General features: G+C 52.5%; 1 protein-coding gene and 1 pseudogene across 2 annotated transcripts in view; one reads left to right on the forward strand and one right to left on the reverse strand.

Annotated features, from left to right (window-relative positions):
* The window catches only part of MUC3A (mucin 3A, cell surface associated), a 39,523-nt gene extending 36,813 nt beyond the window's left edge, over nucleotides 1–2,710 (reverse strand). Inside the window, exons 1-2 of the mRNA XM_025379358.1 lie at nucleotides 2,566–2,710; nucleotides 7–443 (exon numbers count right to left, since the gene is read on the reverse strand). Of these exons, the coding sequence (XP_025235143.1) occupies nucleotides 7–443; nucleotides 2,566–2,626 (498 nt within the window). The 5' untranslated portion in view covers nucleotides 2,627–2,710. The remainder of the gene's footprint in view (nucleotides 1–6; nucleotides 444–2,565) is intronic.
* Nucleotides 2,711–5,550: 2,840 nt separating this feature from the next.
* Nucleotides 5,551–6,603, forward strand: LOC112620966 (annotated as a pseudogene). The gene has a single exon (XR_003118630.1). The product of XR_003118630.1 is annotated as a protein downstream neighbor of Son pseudogene (transcript).
* The last annotated feature ends 7,381 nt before the right edge of the window (nucleotides 6,604–13,984 follow it).

The following is a 13,984-nucleotide window of genomic DNA, read 5'->3' on the forward strand; positions in this document are numbered from 1 at the left end:
GGTCACTGGCTTCTGTGTCACGGGAGTGGGGGTGTAAGAGCTGGTGAAGGCCACCTGCGTCGTGGTCACACAGATGGAGGTGGGGTGGGAGATGGTGATTGTAAAGCTCGTTGGATACACGCACTCAGTGGTGGCCGAATAGACCAACACAGTGGGTGGAGTGGTTTCAACCTTGAAAGCAAACTTGGACGTCGGGGTGGTTGAGGTGTTGGAACTGACTGGAGAGGTGAGCAGTGTTTCAGAGATGAGTGTGTCATAGGAGGAGGTAACGAGCGTCATAGGTACATTTTCCCTGTGGCCAGGAGCAGAAGAGACAAGCTGGGGGACACCGAGTGGCCGCCCAGCCAGGTCTCTGGAGTGTGGAGAATTGCTGAGCACAGCGCGGGCTGCTTCCGCCCTGGGGAAAGGCACATGAGAGATGGATGTGGCCGTAGATACAGTTCCTGCATTGGCAGCAGAGCAGAGGAATCCACTGGTAAGTCCGTGGGTCATTTTGTCACATCACTCATGTAAGTTACTCACTCACTCCCATTTTCCAGGCAGCATCACAGAGGGCAGGGCATGCCACAGCTCACTCCTGCATCAGAGGCAGCTTGGAGCTGGGCGCTTTGTGGTGCTGGAGCCCACTGCCTGTCTGCTCCTAGGGGAGCAGTGGGGCATGGGAGCGCTCCTTCCTCACCCGGCCTTGGCCTTGTCATGGCCGGTCCTTCTGTCCTGGGATAGCCAAGCTGGGCAGAGCCTCCCTCCCCTCCCTTCCCTCCTCTGGTCACACGCAGGCCCCTCCTCCCTCTGCCCCTTCCTCTCCTCCCTCTGCTGCTGCCTGGAGTCCTCCCATCCCCTCCATTAACCTTCTGCTCCCTCCATGGCTTCTCCCTGCACCCTGCTGCTGTCTGGGCTGACTCCCGCTTTCAAAGAGAAAAAGAGAGAACACAGCCAAATCCTAGCAGGGGACGCATCACAAAAACCATGAGACAGAGAAAGCTGCACAAAGAGGGCCAGGCGCAGTGGCTCACGCCTGTAATCCCAGCATTTTGGGAGCCCAAAGCAGGTGATCACCTGAGGTCAGGAGTTCCAGACCAGCCTGGCCAACATGGTGAAACCTCATCTCTACTGAAAAAAAAAATACAAAAATTAGCCAGGTGTGGTGGCGTGCACCTGTAGCTGAGGCAGAAGAATCGCGTGAACCTGGAAGGCAGAGGCTACAGGAAGCCAAGGTCGCACCACTGCACTCCAGCCTGGGCGACAGAGCAAGACTTCATCTCAAAAAAAAAAAAAAAAAAACTGCACAGGTAACATCAAGGAGAAATAGAGGCTAAGCTCACACGCTAATGACTTCAAGGGGCATGGAGTGAGGACCACGCGGAGAGGTAGAGAGACAGGATGGAGAAGGAAACTTCCAGAAGGAGCTACCTCAGCAGTCATGTGTGATGAGTTCCGGAGACCTTAAGGCTTAGTGGTGAGTGTTCATCACAAAAATAGACATATTTTTCTATAACTCTTCCATTTTGGCCACAGGATTCATTAGTTTACAAACATGAACCCCAGCATGTGGATTTCAACCCATTTCACAGATGGTGTGACTTAGGATCAGAGATCCTGCTGTTGGGGGCAGTCACAGGCAAGGAAGACCGGCAGCCACAGCAGATGGGAAGTGGAAAATACTGGACCTGCTGCCCCTCACCTCAGGCACAGCCCATCTTGTGGGTGAGAGCTGGGGTGTCAAGTCTCAGCCTAGCTCGCGGGTGTCAGGGAAGTGGGGTCAGGAATTATGAGAAGCCCCAAGTTACACCACTTGACTCCAGGATGTGCCCCTGGAGGTGACTGAGAAGGGAACTCATGGGCCTCTGGGGTCAGGGATCAGAGGCAGACACTGGAGAACAGGGACAAGAGAAGTACAGAGGAATTGTGGGGTGTTCCTGCAGGGCAGAAGAGAGAAGCCTGGGACCCCATGCCGGGTAGTCTCAGACGCACCCCTGGAAGCAAAGTGGACTTCAGAAGCTCCCTGCCCTGGTCCTGGTACCAACAGCCGTGCCCAGACACATGGGCCCTGGCCGGGGTGAGAGAGTGACAGCAGAGCTGGGGAGGAGCTGCTGAGGGACAAAAGGCAAAGAGGCTGAAACCGGAAGTCGGAAACCAGGGGCAGAGGTCAAAGGGCTCTCGGGGAGGGAGAGGCCAGTTTGGAGGGGGCACTGGGGCTGGGGGCGTGAGGCGGGTGACAAGAAGGAGCCAAGGCAGGAAGGGCACTGCTCTGGGAAGACGTAACTCCCACCCTCCACCCTCCCGCTGCAGACACAGGTTGGGGTGCAGCCCCTGCAACCTGTTCAGTGCTTGGTGGAGAGTGGCAGTGGGGACCCAGCTCCCTTGCTCCTTCTCAACCTCCGTTTTCCCTCTACCAAACCCTTCCTCATCCCCCCAAGGCCATGCCTCGGTTCTCCCTGCACCCAGAGCTGAGAGCAGCCCCTCCTCATTCCCCATCCCCAGGCCTCAGAGCCACCTTCTCCTCCACTCCCCTGGAACATAACATCAGGAGCTTCTCTCCAGCCCCCTCCCGCCTCTCCCCCTTACCTGTGGCCCCTGGGGAGGCCTTGAGCATCCAGAGGAGGCCGAGGAGCCCCAACAGCTGCATTGGCCTAGCAGGCAGAGGGCTGGTGCAGAGCAGGTTCCAGGGCCAGGACAGCGGCAGGGACCGGGACGTGCACGCAATGAAAGTGCTGGTTATCTGTTCTACTGAGCACAGCCTCACCTTTGCACCGCCCCACCTCACCCCTCTTCCTCCCTTCTCTCTGCATCTGGACAGACGTCAGTGCTGTGGGAAGCAGGGACACGAGGGAAAAGGACAAATCCAGGAGGTGTCAGGCAGGGAGAGTTGCTGGTGGCCCAGCCCCACAGCCTGCCTGGCCCACGTGGAGCTGCCTGGAAACTGCCCTTCCTCCCCCACGCCCATGGAGGGTACCCTTGACCAAGGGCTTGGACTCTGGAGTTTGGGCCGACTCCTGCAGCCTCTCCTTAGTTTCAATTCCTCCTGCTGGGGAGACGGTGCAACCTCGCTCTCCTTCAAGTCTGCTCTGTCCCTTAATCTGCCCCCCGGCTCCATCCTGCCCCTAGTAGGACCCCACAGGCCAGACAAAACTGTGAGAGCAATTAACACAGAATTCCGTCTGAAGTCATTTTATTATCTGAAGAGCTGGGGCTAGGTCCAGAAAAGGAAACACAGATAACCAAAGGAAACACTCAAAAATACTAGTCTGGGCCAGGAGTGGAGGCTCACGCCTGTAATCTCAGCACTTTGGGAGGCCAAGGGATCACTTGAGGTCAGGAGTTCGAGACCAGGCTGGGCAACACGGCAAAACCCCATCTCTACTAGAAATACAAAAATTAGTCTGGCATGGTGGCGGGTGCCTGTCGTCCCAGCTACTCGGGAGGCTGAGGCATGACAATCGCTTGAACCCAGGAGGCAAAGGTTGCAGTGAGCCAAGATCACACCACTGCATTTTAGCCTGAGCAACAGAGCAAGACTCCATCTCAAAAAAAAAAAAAAACTAGTTTGGACCTAGCACATTGTTTGACCTTCCTAGGTGGTAACTATTAGGAAGATTGAGTCTATCCAGTTTGGGCAAAGGTATGAAGAATAGATGTTCTCGCCTAGATGGTGGGTTTACAGGTGGGTTGGTTTGCTTTAAAAGGGTAATTTGAGGCTGGGCGCAGTGGCTCATGCCTGCAATCACTTTGGGAGGCCAAGGCAGGCAGACCACTTGAGGTCAGGAGTTTGAGACCAGCCTGGCCAAAAGGGTGAAACCCCGTTTCTACTAAAAATGCAAAACTTAGCCAGGCTTGGTGGCGCACATCTGTAATCCCAGCTACTCGGGGGACTAAGGCAGGAGAATTGCTTTTTTGAGACAGAGTCTCACTCTGTCATCCAGGCTGGAGTGCAGTGACATGATCTCGGCTCACTGCAACCTCTGTCCTAGTTCAAGTGATTCTCCTGCCTCAGCCTCCCGAGTAGCTGGGATTACAGGCGTGTGCCGCCATGCTCGGCAATTTTTTTTTTTTTTTTTTTTTTTTTGTATTTTTGCTAGAGAGCAGGTTTTGCCATGTTGGCTTGGCTGGTCTCGAAATCCTGGCTTCAAGTGATACACCCGCCTCGGCCGCCCAAAGTGCTGGGATGACAGGTATAAGCCACCACGCCTAGCCCAGCATCTGTAGCTTGATTTCCTTCCTACTCTCTGCACCCTCTTCTGGGTACTCCAGTGCACACTGAGAACTGGTGAGGTTTTGGAGAAGCAGACAGTAGAATGAGGGAAGACTACCCTGAGAAGGCAGGAAAATCATTTCCACTGCTCTGCAGGGGAGCTAAGGCGCAGGAATGCCCTGAAAGATGAGGGGACATGTGCTGGATTGAGCGTGATGTTTGCTGGGGAGAGAGTGGTGGTGCAGGTGCATTTGTAGGTGACAAGAGCAGTAAGACCAAGCTGAGATGTTTGTTTATTTATTTATTTGAGACAGAGTCTTGCTCTGTCACCCAGGCTGGAGTGCCGTGGTATGATCACAGCTCACTGCAGCCTCCACCTCCCAGGTTGCAGCAATTCTCCTGCCTCAGCCTCCCAAATAGCTGGGATTACATGTACACACCACCATGCCCAGCTAATTTTTGCATTTTTAGTAGAGACAGGGCTTCACCGTGTTGGCCAGGCTGGTCTCAAACTCCTGACCTCAGGTGATCCACCCCTCTTGGCCTTCCACAGTGCTGGGATTACAGGCATGAGCCACCACATCCGGCCCTATAAGCTGAGATATTTAGACATCAGAGGAACCTCTGTGGGCTGAGTAGGCCTGGAAATGCCTCTGTAGGGCAGATCAGCGTCAGAGAGGCCATTGAGAGGCACCCAAAGCCATCCTGGGAGGAGGACATGAAGGTCCAGCTGGGAACCCCACTCCCCTGGAAATGGGGGCTCCACCTGATGGTTGGCTGAGGGGCACTGAGATGTATGGTCCAGGAGGCTGTGTTGACTGGGAGGAGAGGAGCCTCTTTTTGCTGGATGACAAGGGTTTCCAGTTGAGTCTGTTGAGTTTGGGGTGATGGTGAGGTTTCTGGGTGGAGCTGTCCTGGAGGCCTTGGGTCTCAGGGGAGGGCTTCCGGGATGGATCCACTGCCATTGCCCCAGCCCCTGCTATGGGCCGAGGTATGAAAATGTGGGTGCTCACCATGCACTAAAACGGCCAGCATCTTGGTCTTGAACTTTGCAGCCTTCAGAGCTGTGAGAAATAAATCTCTATATTTTTTGTTGTTTTTCAGATGGAAGTCTTACTTTGTTGCCCAGGCCTGCCTCGAACTCCTGAGCTTAAGCTATCCTCCCACCTCAACCACCCAAAGTGCTGGGATTACAGGCATGACCCACCGTAACCGGCCAATATCTATTATTTAAGCCATTCAGTCTATGGTCTCTGCTATGGTAGCCCAAGCTGACTAAGACAGGCTGCCTTCAAGATTTTCTCTTCATCAGCTGGGTGCAGTGATTCATGCCTTGTAATCCCAGTGCTTTGGGAGGCCGGCCTCAGCCGCCGCGCGTCATGGCCCTATCAGTTCCCTGCTACTCACCCAGCTTCCGAAAGCCGCCCGAGGTGGTGCGGCTCCGACGGAAAAGGGCCCGGAGCCGTGGAGCTGCCGCCTCCCCGCCCCGTGAGCTGCCGGAGCCGGCGGCCCGCCGAGCCGCCCTGGCGGCGGGGTTGCACCTTCGCCCTTTCCCTGCCGCGGGGGGCAGAGGCGGTGGCGGCGGCCCGGCCGCTGCCCAGAGGAACCCTTTCGCCCGCCTGGACAACCGACCGCGGGTCGCCGCGGAGCTCCCCGACGGGCCGGCCCGCGAGCAGCCGGAGGCGCCGGGCCCGTTTTTACATTCTAATCAAGAAAATGATTTGCTATGGCAAGAGAAGTTCCCTGAAAGAACAGCTGTTACTGAATTACCCCAGACTTCACATGTATCGTTCTCCGAGTCTGATATTCCATCCTCAGAAAATACTGAGTTACCTGTGGACTGGAGTATTAAAACCCGACTCCTTTTCACCTCTTCTCAACCCTTTACCTGGGCAGATCATTTGAAAGCACAGGAAGAGGCTCAAGGTCTTGTCCAGCATTGTAGGGCAACAGAAGTTACTTTGCCTAAAAGTATACAGGATCCCAAACTCTCCACTGAGCTCCGTTGTGCCTTCTAGCAGAGCCTTATCTATTGGCTCCACCCTGCTTTGTCTTGGCTACCGCTGTACCCTCGTATTGGAGCTGATAGAAAAATGGCTGGAAAGACAAGTCCTTGGTCAAATGATGCAACCCTGCAGCATGTTTTAATGAGTGACTGGTCCGTGAGCTTTACTTCTCTATATAATTTGCTGAAGACAAAACTTTGCCCCTATTTCTACGTTTGTACCTATCAGTTTACTGTCCTGTTCCGAGCAGCAGGATTAGCTGGAAGTGACTTCATCACAGCTCTCATATCTCCTACAACTCGAGGTTTAAGAGAAGCTATGAGAAATGAAGGTATTGAATTTTCTCTGCCTTTAATAAAAGAAAGTGGCCATAAGAAGGAGACAGCATCTGGAACAAGCTTGGGATATGAGGAGCACGAAGTGTGTATGTGAAGACACAAGCTCTTTCTGGATACAGAGACCAGTTTAGTTTGGAGATTACAGGTCCTATCATGCCTCATTCTCTGCATTCACTGACCATGCTGCTCAAATCTTCACAGAGTGGGTCTTTCTCTGCAGTACTACATCCACACGAGCCAACTGCTGTATTTAATATCTGCCTGCCAGTGGACAAAGTACTTGATATGGAGGTTGTTCATAAGGAGCTTACTAACTGTGGTTTGCACCCTAACACTCTGGAGCAACTTAGTCAAATACCATTACTTGGGAAATCAGCTTTACGGAATGTGGTGCTGAGAGACTACATTTATAATTGGAGATCCTGAACACCAAAGTAAGCCTAAAAGGAATCTTTGAGGAAAAAAGCCTTCTAGCAAGGAAATTCAAGATTCCTGAAGTTGAAGGAATATACTGACATGTTTATAAACATAACTTTTATTACAGTAGCATCTAAGGTTTTAAATCAGTGTTTTCTGCTTTTACTATTTTCAGATTAGATTTTTAGATATAAAGATGAAAAAGTCAGATAACTCAAATGAGCTATCTGTATCCCTACAACCTAATTGTATATTGAGTAGAAATTGAATTAATATGTTTCCTTGCAAATGGGAAATCACATAGCAGTTACCTCATGGCATTGTGACTAATGGCATCAAGGCAAAAATACGTTACTTTACCATTTACCTAAGACTGTTAGCAGGTTCTTGTTCCATAAAGGTAGAAAATAAATATAGATAACATCTACTGAGCTAGCTGATTGGTGATGCTTCTACCTTAATATCTTTCCTACTGATTTATAATTCCTTTATTTTCACATATACTAAAACTCTAATGCATGTTAATTCAGATAAAAAGGCATTTTGTATTCCACATAGAATAGTGTTAAGAATTGTGAAGTACACTGAGCTGTCATGGCAAAGTAGTATTTAATGTGCTTATAGGGTGTGTGTGTGTGTGTGTGTGTTGTGTGTTGGGATTGTATAATTCACATTTTTAAAATAAAAGTGCTTAGAAATCAAAAGCAAAAAAAAAAAAAATTGGCCGGGCGTGGTGGCTCAAGCCTGTAATCCCAGCACTTTGGGAGGCCGAGACGGGTGGATCACGAAGTCAGGAGATCGAGACCATCCTGGTTAACATGGTGAAACCCCGTCTCTACTAAAAAATACAAAAAGCTAGCTGGGCGTGGTGGCGGGCGCCTGTAGTCCCAGCTACTCAGGAGGCTGAGGCAGGAGGATGATGTAAACCCGGGAGGCAGAGCTTGCAGTGAGCTGAGATCTGGCCACTGCACTCCAGCCTGGGTGACAGAGCAAGACTCCGTCTCAAAAAAAAAAAAAAAAAAAAATTAAGATGAATGTGATGGCTCATGCCTGTAATCCTGGCACTTTGGGAGGCTGAGGCAGGAGGATCCCTTGAGTCCAGGAGTTCAAGACCAGCTCAGGCAACATAAGGATTTAAAAAAAAAAAAAGAGCTGGTCATAGTGGCACATGCTTATAGTCTTAGCTACTTGGGAGGCTAAGGGGAGAAGATCTCTTGAGTACAGGAATTATAGACTGCGGTGAGCTGTGATTGCACCATTGCACCCCAGCCTGGGTGACAGAGTGAGGCCCTGTCTCAAAAATTTTTTTTCTCTCTTTATCTTTGATTTTCAACAATTTGACTCTGACTATAATGTCTGTGGTTTGTGGTCCTTCTTTTAGTTTTGGGAAATTCTTAGTGATTATTGTCTTCAAATATTTCTCCTGCCCTGTTCTCTCTCTCTTCTCCTTCTGAGATTCCAATGACATGTATGTTAGGACATTCCATATTGGACTATAGCTCTTGGGTGCTCTGTTCTGCACAAATCCCCACCACCCCTTTCTGGATTTCAGGTTGAGTAATTTTTATTCACGTATCTTCAGTCAATTGACTGAATATAAAAACTGATTTATCTTCAGTTTTTGCTGACTTATCTTCATAATTATTTCCTCTACTGTGTCTTATTTACTGCACATCCTGTTGAAAAGAAGTCTTGGCCAGGTGCAGTGGCTTATACCTGTAATCCCAGCACTTTGGGAGACTGAGGTGGGAGGACAGCTTGAGCACAGGAGGTCGAGGCCAGCCTGAGCAACACAGTGAGACCCCATCTCTACAAAAAATACGAGAAAAAAATTAGCTGGGTGTGGTGGTGTGCACCTGTAGTCCCAGCTACTTGAGAGGCTGAGACAGGAGGAATGCTTGAGCCCAGGAGGTCGAGGCTGCAGTGAGCTGTGATTATGCCACTGCATTCCAGCCTGGGCAACAGAGAGAGACCTTGTCTCAAATAATAATAATAACAATCTTAAAAAATTAGAAAAGAACTCTTTATCTCTGATATTATGGCTTGTATTTCTACCATCCTCATTTAAAAGAAGCCTCTTGAGAGGCACCGAGAGCCACCCTGGAATAGGAGATGGACGGTCCAGGAGGCTGTATTGACCGGGAGGAAGGAGCCTCTCTTTGGTGGAAGACAAGGGTCTCCAGTTGTGCCTTTTGAGTGTGGGGTGACGTGAAGTTTCTGGGAGGAGCTGTTCTGGAGTCCTGCGGCTCCCGGACAAGGGACGCAGTCTAGAACTCTACCTTCTCCAAGTGCTGCAAAGGGCACAAGGGCCAGAAAATGCCAGGGACCCACATGGGGACTGGAACTGGTATCCTGTTTTGTGCACATGAAGCTCCAAAGTGTTCCTAGTAAGGGTCCAGGAGGGGATGGTGCAGGGGAGAGGGACCAAGTGTCTGCCCCGGAGGGACAGGGTCAGGGGTCTGAAGGGGTCAGCACTCTTTAGCTGAGAAAGGTGAAGCTGGGAGTGGAAATGGTTAACATCTATAAATTTGGGAAGAGAGTGGTGGAGCTGAGAACAGATTTGTTCACAATAGACAAAGGGGCAACCTTTGAAACTCGAGTGATGTAAAATCTGAAGCAATTACAAGGAGTGCTGTTTTATACAGAGAGTAATAGACTTACGCATTCAGCAAACACCAAAGGCTGGCTCTGCCTGGGCAGGTGCTCTGGAGGAGGCAGGGGGAATAAACAGTTTATAGGAGAGTTAATGAGATGGGATTGGGGCAGAAACGGCCACAGCCCAATCTGCTGCTGGAGCTACGAGAGGGGGCCCGGGGCTGGAGGGGCACAGAGGGGGCCTCTGGGGGCCTTCCATCTGGGCTGATGAGGGTACGGGGAGAGGGAGAGGCAGCGTTTGAGTTTGGTGGCGGTTGAGAAGTAGTACAGGAAGGAAGTATTATATTAACAGATGCTCAAAGGCCTTAGACAAATTCAGAACCACATTGTCTGAACTTTCACGGAGCTAGGGAGAGAATTGGGATATGGGTAATCAGATTCCCTGGAGAAGATCTAATCTTGGGTGGCAATGGGATGAGCTGGGGTCACCCACAGCTCATTGGGGTGTGGGAAGGCCCAGAGACCCCCACACCCCAAAAATATTAAAAATATTTCCAGTCCCCATGTGGGTCCCTGGCATTTTCTGGCCCTTGTGCCCTTTGCAGCACTTGGAGAAGGTAGAGTTCAAGACTGCGTCCCTTGTCCAGGAGCCACAGGACTCCAGAACAGCTCCTCCCAGAAACTCCATGTCACCCCACACTCAATATATTAAAATATTAAAAATGGGCCAGGCATGGTGGCTCACTCATGCTTATAATCCCAGCGCTTTGGGAGACCAAGGTGGGAGGATTGCTTGAGGGCAGGAGTTTGAGACTAGCATGGGCAAAAATATTTTATTTTTTAATAAAAAAAATGTTTTAAAGTTAGGGCCGGGCACAGTGGCTCACACCTGTAATCCCAGCACTTTGGGAGGCCAAGGTGGGCAGAACACAAGATCAGGAGTTCGAGACCAGCCTGGCCTACTTGGTGAAATCCCCTCTCTACTAAAATTACAAAAATTAGCTGGGCATGGTGGCAGGTGCCTGTCATCCCCACTACTTGGGAGGCTGAGGCAGGAGGGTTGCTTAAGCCTGGAAGGTGGAGGTTGCAGTGAGCTGAGATCCCGCCACTGCACTCCAGTCTGCTGAGCAAAAGAGCAATACTCAGTCTCAAAAAAAAAAAAAAAAAAAAAAAAAGCTACAGATGCCACTGGTAGTCTCTGATCTGACATCTAAACTGCTCCCCAAGGACCCAGAATCCATTCCTGGAGCAGGGCATGGTTTTCAGAGAACTGGGGTCTGCTACAGGAGGAGAGGCACGGGTACAGAAAACTGGGGTCTGCTAGAGGAGGAGAGCCGCGGGTGCAGAGAACTGGGGTCCACTAGAGGAGGAGAGGTGCAGGTGCAGAGAACTGGGGTCCTCTAGATGAGGAGAGGCATGGGTGCAGAGAACTGGCGTCCTCTAGGGGAGGAGAGGCACAGGTGCAGAGAACTGGGGTCCTCTAGAGTGGGAGGGGAGGCATGGGTGCAGAGAACTGGGGTCCTCTAGAGGCAAAGGGGCGTGGGTGCAGAGAACTGGGGTCCTATAAGGAGAGGCGTGGGAGCAGAGAACTGGGGTCCTCTAGAGGGGAAGAGGGGCGCAGGGTGCAAATCGCCTGTCAAGTGATGGCCATGTTCATTATTTGCTGTGTGGCCCCAGGCAAATCACTCATCCTCTCTGAGCCTCCATATCCTTATCTGCCCTGACTTCCTTACACAGTCCTCCTGGTGACAATCATATGAGCTACGTGCTGGGGAATGGCCTTGTGAAGGGCAGAGCTCTCTACAAGAGGAGGGCAGGGGTCTCTGGATCTAATCAGACCTTCCAAAGCCCTCCGGAGTGGACCTACTTGCCTGGCCTCACACCCTCCTGCTTTCTGCACTGGCCATAGATAGATGGTTTTCTGACTGTTTTACACACGAAGGGATTCACCTGTGTTATCTTTGCCACACAATTATAAGCACCTCAGGGACAGGGGCTTTGGTTGCTTAGGGGCCATCTCTAACACATGGCTGGGTACACCGAGGCAATGCCACCTGCTGACTCCTGGGGCCTTCATCATCACTGTCATCACCTCCATCACCCTCTCCTTGAATAATCTGACTAGAGAGATCTGCTGGGCCAGGCCTTGGGAGCAGGGATGCGAAGGACCCCTCCTAAGACCCATCCAGGCCCACAGCTTCCCACTCCTGTATATGAACTTAAAGGGAATCTATACGTTATTAATAAACTCTCATAATGTCCCCAAATCCACAGAGTTCATCACTCCAGCCCTTGAAACTCTCCCATCAGCTCCTCCCCACCTGTACCTCTCTCCGAACATGTCCGGGTGGGATAAAGAGGTCTCATCTGTCAAGGCTTGGCAGACAGAAGCCGCCTCGGAGGGCCTGAGTCCCTGGCTAGGAGGATGGTGGGACTTCCCTGGTGGGTTACCTCGAAGGTGTCCTGCAGGGCTCCAGAGACCCCCACATCAGCTCCCTGCCCCCTCACGACCCCTTCTGCCCTCCCCACAGCCTTCAACTCAAGGTCTCCCTCTCCCACCTCTCCTCATCCCTGTCCACCCCTGCCAGGAAGGAATCAGAAAGTCTGCTTTTTATGAGGGAAATCAGCAGGTCAGAGCCATCTCTCAGACACAGCCACCACCAGGCTGAGCAAGGACCCCCAAACTCCTGTCTTTTCCCGCAGCCCCTCAGCCATTTTTTTAGACGGTTTTTTACTCGTGTTGTGAGACTGGAGGGCGGTGGTGCCATCTCGCCTCACTGCAACCTCCACCTCCGCCTCCCATGTTCTAGTGATTCTCCTGCCTCAGCCTCCCAAGTAGCTGGGATTACAAGGGTGCCACACCATGACCAGCTAATTTTTGTATTTTTATTAGAGACGGGGTTTCACTATATTGGCCAGGCTGGTCTCAAACTCCCGACCTCAGGTGATCCACCCACCTCGGCCTCCCAAAGTACTGGGATTACAGGCATGAGCCACCACAACCGGCCCCGTCAGTCATTTCTAAATGGAGGGGATTCCCCAGGTGCACCTGAGGCTCCCCCAGGTCAAGAGAGGACACTGTCAGACACCCCTCTGGATTCCCTCTCTCCCGACCAGGGCTGGCAGCATGTGCAGTGCCCCTGTGAGGCTTGGAAAGACCTCCAGCAGATAAAGCCCCCAGGAGGAGGGCAGGCAGAGCCCACTGTCTGTGACAAAACCCCCTCATCCTCCGGGGGGAGCCTGGAGGGCAGAAGCTGTGGATTTCAGCCACCCCACGGCCAGGGGCTGTGTGCAGACCATCCCCTGCACACCACAGGCACCCACAGGTCTCCACAGTGACCCCTTCAGCAGCCCCAAGGCAAGATGAGGTCACAGCACGGGTCTCCAGCCCTGTGGCAGCCCCTTGCCATGCAAAGGGGAGGAGGCCACCTGCAACCCTGCTGCCTGAGGCAGGGGCGTGTACTATGACCACCCAGGAGCACTGGACCCGGAGCATCAGCCCAGGGGCACTCACCCTGTGTCAATGTAGCAGTAAAGGACGCAGAGAGCCAGAGAGCCAGCGTCGGAATCCAGATCACCAGCATTTCCCAGGGAACGGGCCCCTGGCTGCCCGCCTTCCCCCGTCAAGAGGGACCAAGAAATGAAAGCCTCCCAGGAAGGGATCAGCTATAAAAAGGACCCCAGAGACCTTTGCCTTGAAGAAGAGCAGTGCCTGTCCCAGGGTAGAGGTGAGGTGATGGCGTTGAGCAGGTAGCACGTGGTGACCACGGGGAGTTAAACGAAGGGCAGCCTGTCCACCCTCCTCCCTCATAAGTCCTGGAGAAGTCACTGCACTGAGCCAGGGTCCCTCTCTCTCAGCGGAAGTCACAGGCACTGTGGGTGGGGCAGTGCAGGAGGGAGGGATGGAAGCTAGAGGTGTGAGCACACCACGGGTGACAAGAGGTAGGGGCCAAGAAGCACCAGGGAGCGGGTGACCATGGAGGGAGAAGTTCAGAACCATGGAAGGGGCAGCCGGCAACAGGCCAGACCAAGTGAAAGACCCTCCACTCCCACCCCCGAGAAGCCCCTCTCTCTTCCAGCCATCCCTCCCCATTCCCCGCCTCGACATGGTCCCTTCCAAATGTCCAGGGCTTTCCCTGGGGTCCCCAGCTTCCAACCCTTCTCCTGGGCGGGGTGCCCACTCACACCTGAGACTTTATGGTCCTGGTCTCCACCCCTGGCCAGACACAGAGGTGACGAAAGGCCATGGCCCGTCCCTGCCCAGGGCAAACATCACAGGGGCCTCTCCCAAGCCCGCACCCAAAGACCCAGGGGGACATGTTGTTTCTGAACACCCTCGACTCCTCAGGCAGGCCTGACTGCCTGCAACAGCAGGAACAGAAGGGCCCTGTGCCAGCACAGACAGGCTCTGCTGTGTGCGTTTGCTATCAGGGTTTGGG

Source organism: Theropithecus gelada, chromosome 3 (genome assembly GCF_003255815.1).
Source record: "Theropithecus gelada isolate Dixy chromosome 3, Tgel_1.0, whole genome shotgun sequence".
In the NCBI taxonomy this organism is placed as follows: domain Eukaryota; kingdom Metazoa; phylum Chordata; class Mammalia; order Primates; family Cercopithecidae; genus Theropithecus; species Theropithecus gelada.